Genomic DNA, 14349 nt, shown 5'->3' on the forward strand with positions numbered 1-14349 from the left:
CAGAACTGAAGGTCTGCCGCAAAAATCAAATTTATCAATTGAGAAATGTGGGTGCAAGAAACCAGTAATTGATTTTTAATGAACGGAAAGAAGGATTTGGGGAGGACTGGGGCTAGTTTCTCCGACTTAGGCAATCAAGAATATTGAGATCAATACCAGAAATAGTCTTGCTATTACAAAAATTCCCACGAGATCTCCGCACTTCGCTTTCCGCCATTTTTTCAACTTCCTCTTTGATCTCCTCCGCTTCTCAGTAACGGGCCGAAACACTCCTGAGAGGCCCACATCAAACTAAAATGATTCCTAACGCTTAACGGGCTGTGAAGATCGGTCTTCTCCTGATGAGGCCCATGTCCAACAAGAAACAAAAATGTCAATGCCTTTGATTATTTTAAGAATATTAGATTAAATAACACTAAAGTTTTTGTTAATCAAATAATTTACTATGTTTTTTCTTACAAATTTAATGTTTTTTTCTTTTTGAGAAAATTTGGAAAAGTTCGTATTACGTATTTTAATTAAATTCATATTTCTTTGATAAATTCAGTGTTATTTTAATTAACAGTATATAATAAAATACACCTTTGTTGATTTATTATAACATTAATTATATTTGTTTTTCAGAAATTATTTGTATTTTTGCTTTTTAATTCCTAAAATCCCATCTCCTTTTTTTTTCTTCTTTTTTTTGTCGCATTAAAAAAAATATATAAAATGTGAGGATTAACGAATAACTAAAAAAGAGAAAGAAAAATAAATTCCTTTATTTTATTATTAATTTAAGGTGAAATAAAAGGAAAGAAGTGAATCTGGCCTTCAGCTTTTTAGTACATCAGAACTCTTTTAAAGAGAGAAGTACTTTGATATCCCCTTTTCTTCTTCCTCCTCCTCTTTCGTTTCTCGCGACTCCCTCTAGGGTTAGGGTTTGTTGCAATTTCACGCCTTCTTCTCCTTCTTCTTCTGCAATTCGCTACTGGGCAAGTTAATTTCGTTCCAGGGTAAGGTAAAGTATCTCTCTTTTTTTTTGTTTCCTTCGTTTGATTACTATCTTCGATTCTCGTCGATTTCTCTGTTCTCTCGATTTGTTTTTTTGTTTTCTTCTCCACCGTCAAGGAATTTTTCAACGAAATTTCCAACCTTTCGGTTAATTTCTCTACAAACCCTTTGGATCTGTTTTTTTCGGTCCCAATTACTAATTTTCTAGGTTTCGTTTCGTGTTTTGAGTAAAATTTGGGGGTTTTGATCGAATGTATCTGATGGGCAGTGAGATTTTTGCCGAATCAAGTTGTTCCGATAAGTACGATTCCGTGGTTTGCAATTCGTAAAGGTTCATAATTTGCCTGATTGATTCATGTTCATAGCTTGTAGAAGTTTTTTGCCCTTTGACTCTCGTGTAGACTATGTGGTTATGTTTTTTTTTTTTGTTTTTGTTTTTGAAGCTGTGTCACTATTAACGAATCAGTCTCAAACCCCTGTAACCCCTTCCGTGTATATGTTTGAAATCTCAGTTGATTCCTGTTCTTTGGGTTTTCTCGATGCTTATAAGATTAAGCTATTCAAAGCTACAGTAATTCAGCTTTAATGCAATTATAAAGATCATAAATTCGTTTGCTGGGGAATCAATCTGTGTTTTTATTTTTTATGATCTTGTGTCCTTTCGAGTATTGAGTTTCAGGCTTATTATTATTGTTAAGTAATGCACATTTTGTCTCTCTGCTTTTGTTAGGTTGGGATAACTTTTGGTTTTAGAAGATACTAATGGCTGGAGTACTAGCCGGGGAATGTTCTTACAGTGAGAGTGGAGTTTCATCGCACTCAAGGAATTCTCATGAAAAGCAAGAAGAGGTTTCCCGCTGGTATTTTGGAAGAAAAGAAATAGAAGAAAATTCACCTTCAAGGTTGGATGGTATTGACTTAAAGAAGGAAACATACCTCCGCAAATCCTACTGTACGTTTTTGCAGGACTTGGGCATGCGATTGAAAGTGTAAGTTCTTTTTTAACCTCATCGTAGATTCTTTTCTGTGCATTATGCATTTAATTGCTTCAAGCTGGCTTTATCTTTCTTGACATGATCATTTGTTCAACCCATTCCATCAACATTGTGTACACTGTAGAGGTGATAGTTTCCCCTTTAAATATAGGTTTCATATAATTGGAATTTGATTTGCTGCTGATGGGTTTAGGCATACCTTTGTATTGATATTAGTTCTAGCCCTTCCAACAGAAAGTTGTAAAAGTTTTGTTTATTTTATCTCAATGTTTATTTCTTTGACATGAATACAAGGAAGAGACAGTTATTAGTGGTGAAGACATAACTGCCACACTGTCCGAATTTTACTTTCTGTAGTTGTAGTCATGGTTTCTGCATTGTTCAGCATTCAATTTTTTCTTCTCTTGGAAAGTGGCTGATATAGTTTTCCAATCAGTCCTCAGGTTACAATAGCTACAGCGATAATCTTCTGTCATCGATTCTTCTTTCGCCAATCACATGCAAAGAATGACAGAAGGGTGAGTTGTTTTGCACCTGAACAAGTTGATCGCTTTATAACTTATGAATTTTGTCTGTGTTGTTTACTATGCTGTAGTCTGGCTAGAATAGAGTTTTAAATATTGAAATGTCTTGGCTCCTTGGTATTCTTTTATATATTGGCTCCATCTCCTTGCCATTTTTCTTGGTAGCTCTAGAGAGCTCATTTCTCTATTCTCACTGATAGTTTTACCGTCACTTTGATGTAGATTTTTCTTTTCTACTTACTCTACGTAGGATTAGTGAACTGTGATGATTGGTATTTGGTACTGATTTATTTATTTACTTTACTTTGCCCTCTCTTTATGTTGTTTCCACAGACCATTGCAACTGTATGCATGTTCCTTGCTGGAAAGGTTGAGGAAACTCCACGGCCCTTGAAAGACGTTATTTTTGTCTCCTATGAAATTATAAACAAGAAGGATCCTGGTGCTTCCCAGAAAATCAAGCAAAAGGTATTCCATCTTACTACTAAACCTTCTCAAATCTGTTGCCTCCGTTTAGCTAGTTATAGATCAATGTATTGTTCTTTCCCCATATATTTTGTTTTATTTGACATTGAGGTTTTAGTGTTAGCTACAGATGTTGCTTCTTTGTTTTGTAGAATCATTATGATCCTGATTTATTTTCTGTTGGTCAGCATGTCAAAATTTATATTGACGTATATCACTTTTGCAGGAAGTATATGAGCAACAAAAAGAGCTTATATTAAATGGAGAAAAAATAGTTCTTTCTACTTTAGGCTTTGACCTCAATGTTCATCATCCTTATAAACCCCTTGTAGAAGCAATAAAGAAATTTAAGGTTGCACAGAATGCTCTTGCCCAAGTTGCATGGAATTTTGTTAATGATGGGTACGTTCAAGTAATATTTCCTTCTAAAGCTTCCAATAATTCTATGTGCCTTGTATTTTCGTCTTCATACAATGAAAAGTGGCTTGCAGTCTGCGGACATCACTCTGCCTGCAATTTAAGCCTCATCATATTGCGGCCGGTGCAATATTTCTTGCGGCCAAGTTCCTTAAGGTGAAGTTACCTTCAGATGGAGAAAAGGTTTGGTGGCAAGAATTTGATGTCACACCCCGACAATTGGAAGGTAAGTACAAGTACATGATGAAATTGGTTTGACAGCTCTTTTTTTCTTGGTTGACTTTCATTCCCTTTTTGAATATGATTTTAAGAGTAATCGCCTTTTGTATTATCTCAGATGTTAGCAACCAAATGCTTGAGCTTTATGAGCAAAACCGTGTCCCTGCATCTCAAGGAAGCGAAGTCGAAAGTAGTGTAGGTGGAGGGTCAGCTCAGAGGCCAGGCTCCAGAAATGCAGTTTCAACCGATGACCATGCTGGTTCCAGGCAAACATCAGTACGTTCAACCCATGAACATTCAAATTCTGATAATCATGGGGGTTCATCAAAAGGAGTATTGAATCAGAACAATAATAATGGGGTTGGTGAGGCAGCTAATGCCAGTGTCGATCGCAAAGAGGAGATAGAGAGAGAAACAAAAGAAAGCAGCCTAAATCCTGAAAGTCATCTACCCCCTAAGGACAATGTGAGAGAAGCCCCTTATAACTCTAGACCTTCAGTTGAGGGACTTGGAAAAGACAACTCAGAAAGAGAGGGTGGAGAGCTTCAAGATGATGGTGCTGCTCATAAATCAAGAAATGTTGATGCGGGTGATGCCCCAATCAGCCAGTCGCCAAAAGACTTGAAATTGCTTCGAGATAAGGTGAAGGCTAAACGAGAGAAAGCTAAGAAGTTGCTAGGTGAAAGGACAAGGAAAAAGGATTTGATGGATGAGGATGATTTGATTGAAAGAGAACTGGAAGATGTGGAACTAGCTGTTGAGGATGAAAAGACGAAGGAAAGGAAAGTACAGAGCAGGCCAAAGGTCGAGAACTCTGACGTCGTGGGCACAGAACATGGTGAGATTCTAGATGTTAAAGGAGAAGTAAAAAGTACTGAGGAAGGGGAAATGGTAAACGATGTGTCCCAGATGATGCATAGCAGAAAGAGAAAAATGGGAAGCCCCCCAGAAAAGCAGACTGAAGGAAAGAGACGCCACAGTAGTGAAAATGGTGAAGAAGGCCACAACAAGACAAGCAGAGGTAGTAGTCATCATGGTGATAGAGAGCACAGAAGACACTCGCAAGAGAATAACCATTCATAAGAGAGGTAATGATTATTAAAACTGCTACTCTTTATATTCCATCTTATGGTCTTTTCAAAGACCTTTAGCACTTTGATGCTCAACCATGTGAACATGACTTCTACATGGGTCGGTTCAGTCGTTGGAACTGATGCTCAATGTATTTTATGTTGATTATATATATTTGTGGCATTTTTGCACTATCCAACGGCCTGAACAAGGACTCATCATCCGAAAAGGATATTGAGAAGCATAATTAGGTTTTCCTTTTAATAACTACTCCATGCTAGGGAGCTTATAAGTATGCATTATCACCTTCTTTTTTTGCTTAATCTATAACCGGGCAATGGTTTGATTCTGTTAGTGTTAGGCAACTTCATACTTTCATTTTTTTCGTTGTGTGCGCAAATTTCATACTTACCTTTGCTTCTCACTGGGGAAAAAGTTTCATCAACTATGGTAAGATTAGAGTCAGGTCGTAGGAAATGAAGATTGTGGTTTTTAAGTCCATAATCACTTGATAACTTGTCTGTTACAGTATACTTGTTCTGATGAGTTTTACTTTTGTGTGGCTTCTCCAGAATTTTGTTATTACAATCTCTTTCTAAGTAATATTGGATGTAAAAGATAAACCTTTGTACTGTATTGAAGTAAATTCTGTACTCTAATCTCTCAGATTTTGGCTTCTTCGTACTTTAATCTTTGTACGTTCTTATGTATTATATACCCATCTCAGAGGTTCCATTTAATCCAAAAGGATAAAAGCGATATGTAAAGAAACATAATTCGATTACACAATCCAAAAGAGAAGAAGAGATAAGAAAGGAACCATCACCACAAAAAGTTGAAATCTTTACGTAAGGACCCAAAATTTTACTGTATCTAGAGAAAGAGAGAGAGATAAGTTTAAAGCTCTGTGCTTTACTTTATGGTAAGAGCATAATGATCATTATCAGTGGAGACCTTTTTGGTATGAATCAGCAGAAAAAACAGAGAACGTAGCCATGGAAATTGCTTCTTGTTCGATTCTTAACAATCTCAAACTTTCTTGTACCACCAAGGCTTCTCTTTTCAATCGATACCTGAGCGAGCGATCCTCACACGACACTGGAAGTGGAAGAAGACGCAATTTCTTGTCTTTTTCCAGTTTCCAAGGAAAATCCCAGATTCTCGGAAAATGCTTGCGATTGCAGAGATACTCTTCGGTTTGCTTATCAGCGGGCCGAGAAGACGTAAACCCATCTGAGGAATTCGCCGTAATACTTGAAGTTGATGGGTAAGTTGTTGCGATTAAGACAAAAGCTTCAAACTTTATGATGAGATTGTTATGGGTTTAAAGCAACTTCTTTCTTTTGGTTCAGTGATGGTTAACTTTGGTTTTGTTTTCAGGGTTATGATTGATACATGGTCAAGTAATCGCCAAGCTTTCAATGTAGGTATGGTTAAAATCACCCATTCTTTCAGAGGATTTTTACAAAGTGAATGTCTTCTCACTTTTTTTCTGATGTTGTTGCCTCTTATTGTGAATACCAGCTTTTCAAAAGCTTGGGCTCGATTGTGCAAATTGGCCTGAACCAGTTTATTCAGACCTCTTAAGGTATAATATCTAAGTTTCTGACTTGTGTGTTTTCCGTTTGGCTTATGGTTCATTGAAGTCTGCTTTGAAAGAGAATCTATTTGTTTCCAGTCATCTCTCTTTCCGTTCCTTGGATTCTGTTTCTAGGGATTAAAAAAAGAATAATTCTTAAATCAATCAAACTGTTTGTGCTTCCTTTTTGTCATACCCTCACAAACAATGGCTATTTCCCCTTCAATTATGAGTAGACATTGAAGTTGAGTTCTTTTTACAATTGCATTTCGTTTGTCTGAAACTGTTTTGTCGGCTTTTACCAGAAAGGGTGCTGCTGATGAAGAGAAAATGTTGCTTTTGTATTTCAACCAGGTAAGTTTTTATGCTTAAACATATGATATCACTGAATTGCGCCCACACAGTTATAAAATCTAACACCTTTGTTTTACCTCTTTTAGATTGGTTGGCCTTCGTCGTTGCCAACTAGTGAGAAAGCTAGCTTTGTAAAAAGTGTATTGCGAGAAAAGGTTGCATGCATACTTGGACTTGATGTTCTTTTCAACTAATTATATATTTCTCTTCGAAGTTAAGGTTTGATAACTCCATCAATTTCGTAACGCCAACTTGTTTGTTGGCAGAAAAATGCAATGGATGAGTTTTTGATGTCGAAAAGCTTACCTCTGAAATCTGGAGTCCAAGAGTGAGTCTCTGATGATATCTCTTTCAAAACTAAAACAAAGAATTAGAGATTTTTTCCTATGCTTGTAAAAACTGTTTTACATTTTTGAGCTGTAGGTTTATCGATAGTGCATATGCCGAGAGAGTACCTGTTGCTATTGTAACAGCCTACTGCAATAGTGGAGACAAAGTAGCCTTGTAAGTAGTTAAGCTCCCAAAAAATATACTTCTGCAATTTATAAAGTTGTTTGTCCTATGCATATCATGTCATTAGTTCTGGTTGCTCAAAGATACACAAATTTTAGTTCTCATGGAGATCGCTATGCTCCATATGATTTCAATACAATCCATGATATTCTCAAAGGTTAACTTGTTGGATACAGCAGTAACCTTGGAAATTGCTTCTGAATGTTAAATTTCATGTTTTTTTCTTTCTATTTGTGATTATTTAAACTCACTCACTTATTACAAAGACCGGAAAATTGCAAGGTGAAAAGTAGTACAAAACAATCCATAAGCATATTCTTTCTGTTATTTGTAACAAGCTTGAACGTTTTTGTTTCTCTTTTTATGATGCAATTAATTGCAGATCAATTGTGGAGATGCTTGGCCAAGAAAGACTTCCAAATGTGAAAATTATAGGAGAAAATGAGGTAGAACAGAGTATGTATGGACAACTTGTTCTTGGCAAAGGGGTTTCTTCTAGTCTAGAGGAGCAACTAGTGAAGGAAGTAAAAAAAGCAGGTACAGATCTTGGAGACAATTTTGCAAATACTTTTGTTGTATCTAAGATCTTCCTTGTAACTGTAGTAAATATCTCATCTTCTTAATTTCTGTTTGACTAGCGTCCGCTGAGAAACAGAGGATAGCAGAAGAAATTGCATTGATGCTGAAGCTAAGTGTTGATATTGACACAACCTCATCTGAGAGGTGGGACTTTCTAAACTTCTCTACAAAAAAATCCAATTTTCATACCTTGACAAGATAAGTGATGTCTTCTCATTTTCATTTTTACTCTCTCCAGATTGGAAAAGATTGTAGTTGCATTGCGTGCTGCTGCAGAACACGCAGGATTACCTGTAAAAAACTGTGTACTTGTTGCTGGTAGTCAACCTGGAGTTTCTGCTGCAAAAATGATAGGCATGCCGTGTGTAGTCATGCGAAGCAGGTATTATGATTTCGGTTTCTGATGTTTTTTTGTGGATATTCTACACAACTAAAGCCTAAAAGATGCTTTCTGGAGCATTGTTCATTTGCTCAGTTTCTTTTGATCTTTACCATTCTTATATTTCTGCTTGTAGTTTGACTGCAAGAGCTGAGTTTCCATCGGCAAAAGGTGTAATGGATGGGTTTGGAGGTGCAGACCTTACAATCGCAAAACTTAGGAACAAGATTAAGTCTTGAAAGTTGTCTGAAGTTCAGAATCTGGAAATACTGTCGAGATATTTGATCACTTCTCCAAGTTTTTGTGAAGTTTTCGACTTGATGCATATCAATAGCTATACATGATGTACAATTTGATTCTTTGTAATGTACTGGAATACTCGTGCGGTTCATTTTAAGAACAGTGATTTGGGTGTCTAGGGCAAAAACGTTAAATTTTGTACCATTTCAATTTACAGGATTAACTGATAATACAAAAAGCATAGCAGACCAAAAAACTACTAAGAGGAAGAAGACTCTCAAAAAGCATGTCCATTGGTTAAAATACTTATGGGGATATTTTAACAATTATATAATAATAAGTTAAATAAAATTTAGTAAATTAAATTTGGGGACTTAGGCATTTCGTTTAAGGCAGCATGATGTCGTTTGTCCTTATGATTCTCATTTTTCGATTAACAGAGATCGATTAACGATTTTAAATGGCTGTTAACTCCTCTGTTAGAGAATTTGATTTGACGACATGCTTAATCTGGATCAGTCAACAGAAAATAGTGATTTAAAAGTAACGTCAACGAGAAGTCTATGATTTTAATGGCCACAGTGGAAATCGAATATTAAAATTGCCAAAATTTGTAAGTTCGGGATTTAAATAATATTTTCCCCAATATATAATATGACATTTTGTTCTTTATGTTCTTTAGAGTAGATAAAGAAGAAATGAAGAGTAGAACAGTTTGTTCCTGAACCTAGGGGTTGGCAAAATAAGCCTTAACCTATGTAAACAAATAATTTAATTTACTAAACAAAAAAAAAAGGAATTATTAATTTCTAAACATAGCTTACAAAAACTTCCACACTATGACCATCAAATATTCAAATTTATCAATGCATTATAACATATCAGTTTTTCAAAATTTCTCGAAACCAAATATTACAGACTGGGAACTCCTTAGACCACCTCCAACAATGATTCTCAGTGGACTGCATGGACAATTTCAGTTTTAAAAAAAAAATCAAAATAAATATAAAAGAGGATAGAGACATATTGTATTAGAGATGTTTAAAGTAACAAGAGAAGTTATCGTAATTTAATTTTGTAATTAAAATTTTTTTCTTTCTGAATTTGTACCAATCAAAAACATACACATGTGCACGAGTCTCTCAATGGTTTCTCAAAAGCTCTCAAACGAGAAACGTTTCAGCATCCTCTCTCATACTTTTTCTTTTCTTAATTTATGTTGATTGTGAGATACTTTTTCTTAAACCATTGATGACATGCTCTTATAGAACTCCATTAAGAACCTTTATGGACACATGTCCTTCACTTATTGACCAGTTTTTAATTTAAAATTAGAATTTAAATATATAATAAATTATTTTAAAAATATTAATATTATATTACTAAAAACCTTAAATGAGTAACTCCACTATTGGACGTGCTCTTAGAAGTTAAGAACAAACAACTAGAGCATCTCTATTGCTTACTTTTTACATGTGTCTAAAAAATATATTTCATTTTGATATTTTTTGTTTAGAAATGTTTTTAAAATATGCAAAAGTGCCTTTAAATGTCTATCTAGAGACACTTTTGCACATTTTTAAAACACATATATTTTTTAAAAAATAAAATTAATTATAAACAATTTGTAGAAGCCAATCAGAAATTACCAATACAAATGGTTTATTAATAGATACTGTATATCTTTTCTGTGCTAGCTAGTTAAACTGTTCTCTCAAACAGAGTCACTTAAGTTTATGGCAACAAAATAATAATCTTTTTTTATCTGATTTAATAATTTTATTAATTCTTTGTTTATTGCAAAATTTTCAGCCAATTAGTAGAAAACACATTTAAATATTATATCTTATGAGCTGTTAAAAAAAAATATATTATATATTTTAAGTATTTATTAGTATTTATGGCTTTATTATTATTATTAGTATTTATTATATAAAAATATAAGTAATAAAAAATTAAAAGATATTAAAAATATAATTTGATATGATTTGAAATATATTAAGAGATTTTGTTAGAAATAACCCTTTTGAGGTATCTCTTTTTAAAAATATCCCATATATTAATTAGAAATCTTCTAATTTAAGATAAAAATTAAAGACGTACTTAAGTTAAATTACATTACAATTATTAAAGTACACGAAAAAGTTATTATATTATATTTATGACAGATTTAGTGAATTTTTCGCAATAGAGATAGTAAATCGAAAAAGTTTTTAAAGTAAATTGTGTAATAAAGATATTAATATTAAGCTGTCAAAAAAGTAAATAGATAAAGATAATAATATGAGATTGGTGAGAGACTACATATGCTCTTATAAATAAGGTGTATGCAAACTAACAAATTTCCATCTAAACAGTTTTAAAACTTCTCTCAATTTCATAATCTTTTATTATGGCTTCCAACTACAATATGCATACTTCTTCACGAGTAGCTATCATTGGTGCGGGTGTTAGTGGTTTAGCAGCTGCTAAGCACTTAGCCCGACACCGTCCACAAGTCTTTGAAGCCTCTGATTCTATTGGAGGTGTTTGGAGAAAATGTACGTATGAAACGACTAAGCTACAGTCGGTTCGAGTAAGCTACGAATTCTCCGACTTCCCTTGGCCGAACAGATGCGAAAGTAGCTTCCCGACCTATGTGGAGGTGTTGGATTATTTGGAAGCTTATGCAAAGCATTTTGACCTTCTAAAATACATAAAACTTAACTGCAAAGTCGTTGAGGTTAGGTTCATCGGTGATGGTCAAGATTTACATATGGGAAACATCGGTGCGTACGGCAACTTGTTGCCAGGGAAACCTGTCTGGGAAGTTGCTGTTAGGACCGAGCATGGTGATATTAAGGTATAATACGTCTGATATCATATGTTCATTTATTGTAGAGAAATACTATCAAATAGCACCAAATTAAATATGTTTTGTATTGTTGCTTGCAAATCCATATCTATGTCATATATGTTCATTTATTGTAACGTTTTGTTTTGTTTTTAATAATATGCATTTGTGTGTGTGCATGCAGTGGCATGCATTTGTGTGTGTGCATGCAGTGGCATGCATTTGAGTTCTTGGTACTATGTACTGGAAAATACGGTGATGTACCAAGAATCCCAACGTTTCCGGTGAAGAAAGGACCGGAGATATATAAAGGAGAAGTGTTACATTCCATGGATTACTCCAAGTTGGATAAAGAAAAGGCTTCTCTTCTCCTCCGTGGCAAGAACGTGGTCGTGATTGGTTCCAAGAAATCGGCCATTGATTTGGCGTTAGAGTCCGCTTTAGCTAATCAAGGTATAATAAATAATATATTACATGATTTAAATTTCATAAAAATATTTTAAACTAAACAATGTTTTTGAAAATATTTTAAGGAGAAGAAGGGAAAACATGCACAATGGTGGTGAGAACACCACATTGGGTGATCCCACATTATTGGGTTTGGGGCTTACCATTCTTCTTGTTCTACTCAACTAGAGCTTCTCAATTCATTCATGAGAGGCCTAACCAAAGCTTCTTTATAACTATCTTTAGTCCAATCTTCTCTCTTCTGGTTTGTAGATTCAACTTCAAAACACTCAATTTCGTATCTCCTACATGATCATGCAATCCTTCTAATTTTTTTAAACCATATATATCTTTGACAAACAGCGTGCCGCAGTTTCAAGATTCATCGAATCATATGTTTTATGGAAGCTTCCTTTAGAGAAATATGGTCTTAAACCGGACCATCCATTCCAGGAAGACTATGCTTCTTGTCAAATGGCGATCATGCCCGAGAATTTCTTCGACGAAGCGGATAAGGGAACAATCCGTTTCAAAAGGACAAAGAACTGGTGGTTTTATGATGAAGGAGTTGAGTTCGAGGATGGAACTACTCTAGAAGCTGATGTTGTGATACTCGCGACAGGATATGATGGCATGAAGAAGCTCAAAGACATTGTCCCTGAACCTTTTCGGACATGGCTTGAGTTTCCTTGGGGTATCATACCGTTATACAGGTACGTACACTTATTAACAAACTTGAACTTTTGCTTATATAATATAACGATACTAATATATATATACTAAACGTTCAGGGGAACAATCCATCCATTGATACCGAACATGGGTTTCATCGGACATGTTCTAGGCGGCTCTAATTTGAAGTCATCAGAAATACATGCAAGGTGGCTAAGTCAGCTCTTGGACGATAAATTCAAGTTGCCAAGCAAAGTAAGAGCAACTCCATTGGCATTGTTTAATGGGAAGTTTAAGACATTGCCTATATTTATTGCATTATATTTAATGCAAATCAAGCACTTTTCATAAGCTTTGTTGTCTAAATTAACTCTTTAAGCAAAGACTAAGGGCTACTTATAAATTTATTTTTAAAAAATTAATGCAAAAAAATGAATAAGCACCCTCCCATGGTTCTAACCATTGGAGATGGTCTAAAGATGTTGGATCAATTCCTCAAAGAAATGGATGTTATGAGAAGATCAAGCAGATTCTATAGAAATCATTGTTTCTCCACTTTCAGCATTCAACATGCTGATGAGTTGTGTAATGACATGAATCTGAAGCCTTAGCGTATAAAAATGAATAATGTATAAGACCATTTCATCCTAATATGATTTTATGTATGGTTTGCCTTAAAAATAAATAAACTAATGTTTAAGTTTTCTCGTTTCCTTCTTTATGATAAGTGCATTGGAGATTGATTCCAATTTGATTTTGTTTTTCCTGTTTTGTCCTTTCTTTTTGCTTATTTTTTTTTTAAGATTAGTTAAGATTAGTTAAGAATGAAACATAAGTTTCTTTACTTTTTTTAGTCTAAATTATTATATTTGAAAATTTTCATCTTTATATTAACGTAATGTCTAAATTTAATTGGTTGGAATTTTTACACTTGTTAAAATCATAGCGGAGATGTGATACATGTCATGATAATGTAAATTTTGAAAACAAAACTTTATATCATACGATATAAACAAATATAAGTAATAATAAATTAAATATATTTAAAATCTTATTTGGTGTGAATATAATCTTCGATTTATGATAAAATGTAAGTATTTAAGTTATATCACATTTGAAATATTAAAGTACATGAAAAAAATCATTATATTATTGAGAGATTTAGTGGATCTCTCTCGAGTAGAGATAGATAATCACGAAAAGTTTTAAAACTAGATTGTAAAAAGATAAGAATATTATATTTGTGAGAAACTTTAGACCACCTACATCTCTTTACACTAATGAAAGGTACTAAAATGACAATAAAAATATATTTTATTTATTTTATTTTTTATTACTTTAATTTCTGAATATTTGACATGTGACCGTTTTTCTTTAGTATTGTTTTTAAATGTTTTCTTTTTAATACCGCTTCTTTCTCTCTTTTTAACTTTTTTTTTAAGTACCTTTTACAAAATGGCCGTTGAACATGCTCTATGCAAATTAACTTGATTTCTTAATAGTTTCTATCTAAACAATTATAAATATTCTCTCTATTTTCATAATCTTTTATTATGGCTTCCAACTACAATATGCATACTTTTTTCACGAGTAGCTATCATATTCATAGGTGCGAGTGTTAGTGGTTTAGCAACCGCTAAGCACTTAGCCTGTCACCATCCACAAGTCTTTGAAGCCTCTGATTCTGTTGGAGTTGTTTGGAGAAAATGTACGTATGAAACGACTAAGCTGGAGTTGGTTCGAGTAAGCTACAAATTCTCGGATTTCCCGGCCGAACAGAGGCGAAAGTAGCTACGCGACCTATATTGGATTATTTGGACTCTTATGCAAAGAATTTTAACCTTCTAAAATTTACAAATTTTAACTACAAAGTCGTAGAAGTTAAGCTCCTCGGTGTAGGTCATGATTTGCATATGGGTGACCTTAATCTGAAGCCTTAGCGTAATTCGTCGAAAGATGACCGACTTCATTATAAATAATTGATACATCTGGGATTGTCTTTCATCCTCAGATTAGTAATGTATAAGACCATTGCATCCTAGTCCTAGTTTGCTTATATATATTTC

At 34.1% G+C, this 14349-nt stretch overlaps 3 protein-coding genes across 5 annotated transcripts; all 3 read left to right on the forward strand.

Annotated features, from left to right (window-relative positions):
* Positions 1 to 881: 881 nt before the first annotated feature.
* On the forward strand, positions 882 to 5377 carry LOC17874893 (cyclin-T1-5). 3 transcript variants are annotated; one of them, XM_006280169.2, is made up of 7 exons: positions 882 to 1003; positions 1727 to 1985; positions 2428 to 2509; positions 2849 to 2983; positions 3207 to 3382; positions 3472 to 3623; positions 3735 to 5377. In XM_006280169.2, exons 2-7 carry the CDS (start codon positions 1759 to 1761, stop codon positions 4697 to 4699), a joined length of 1737 nt encoding a protein of 578 aa, XP_006280231.1. In that variant the 5' UTR covers positions 882 to 1003; positions 1727 to 1758; the 3' UTR covers positions 4700 to 5377. The 3 variants fall into 3 exon arrangements, with proteins under 3 accessions (XP_006280231.1, XP_023635752.1, XP_023635754.1); XM_023779984.1 differs by having other exon boundaries at positions 882 to 998; XM_023779986.1 differs by lacking the exons at positions 882 to 1003; positions 2428 to 2509 and having other exon boundaries at positions 1899 to 1985.
* A 141-nt stretch (positions 5378 to 5518) lies between these two features.
* LOC17875693 (CBBY-like protein) lies at positions 5519 to 8551 on the forward strand. The gene is made up of 11 exons (XM_006281923.2): positions 5519 to 5954; positions 6068 to 6114; positions 6212 to 6275; positions 6572 to 6620; positions 6707 to 6775; positions 6887 to 6948; positions 7044 to 7124; positions 7516 to 7670; positions 7772 to 7856; positions 7951 to 8094; positions 8228 to 8551. Exons 1-11 carry the CDS (start codon positions 5683 to 5685, stop codon positions 8328 to 8330), a joined length of 1131 nt encoding a protein of 376 aa, XP_006281985.1. The 5' UTR covers positions 5519 to 5682; the 3' UTR covers positions 8331 to 8551.
* A 2172-nt stretch (positions 8552 to 10723) lies between these two features.
* Positions 10724 to 12929, forward strand: LOC17875063 (putative flavin-containing monooxygenase 2). Its single transcript, XM_023776767.1, has 6 exons — positions 10724 to 11173; positions 11377 to 11617; positions 11698 to 11876; positions 11975 to 12324; positions 12403 to 12542; positions 12761 to 12929. Exons 1-6 carry the CDS (start codon positions 10724 to 10726, stop codon positions 12892 to 12894), a joined length of 1494 nt encoding a protein of 497 aa, XP_023632535.1. The 3' UTR covers positions 12895 to 12929.
* The last annotated feature ends 1420 nt before the right edge of the window (positions 12930 to 14349 follow it).

Source organism: Capsella rubella, unplaced genomic scaffold, assembly GCF_000375325.1.
Source record: "Capsella rubella cultivar Monte Gargano unplaced genomic scaffold, Caprub1_0 scaffold_8, whole genome shotgun sequence".
NCBI lineage: Eukaryota > Viridiplantae > Streptophyta > Magnoliopsida > Brassicales > Brassicaceae > Capsella > Capsella rubella.

Coding starts and splice junctions, on each gene's coding strand:
- LOC17874893 (XM_006280169.2), top strand. CDS start 1,759: ATGGCTGGAGTACTAGCCGGGGAATGTTCTTACAGTGAGAGTGGAGTT. Junction 2,984..3,206: donor CCCAGAAAATCAAGCAAAAG/GTATTCCATCTT, acceptor TCACTTTTGCAG/GAAGTATATGAGCAACAAAA. Junction 3,624..3,734: donor CACACCCCGACAATTGGAAG/GTAAGTACAAGT, acceptor GTATTATCTCAG/ATGTTAGCAACCAAATGCTT.
- LOC17875063 (XM_023776767.1), top strand. CDS start 10,724: ATGGCTTCCAACTACAATATGCATACTTCTTCACGAGTAGCTATCATT. Junction 11,877..11,974: donor GTCCAATCTTCTCTCTTCTG/GTTTGTAGATTC, acceptor TTTGACAAACAG/CGTGCCGCAGTTTCAAGATT. Junction 12,543..12,760: donor CAAGTTGCCAAGCAAAGTAA/GAGCAACTCCAT, acceptor GAGATGGTCTAA/AGATGTTGGATCAATTCCTC.
- LOC17875693 (XM_006281923.2), top strand. CDS start 5,683: ATGGAAATTGCTTCTTGTTCGATTCTTAACAATCTCAAACTTTCTTGT. Junction 5,955..6,067: donor GTAATACTTGAAGTTGATGG/GTAAGTTGTTGC, acceptor TTTTGTTTTCAG/GGTTATGATTGATACATGGT. Junction 6,276..6,571: donor GTTTATTCAGACCTCTTAAG/GTATAATATCTA, acceptor GGCTTTTACCAG/AAAGGGTGCTGCTGATGAAG.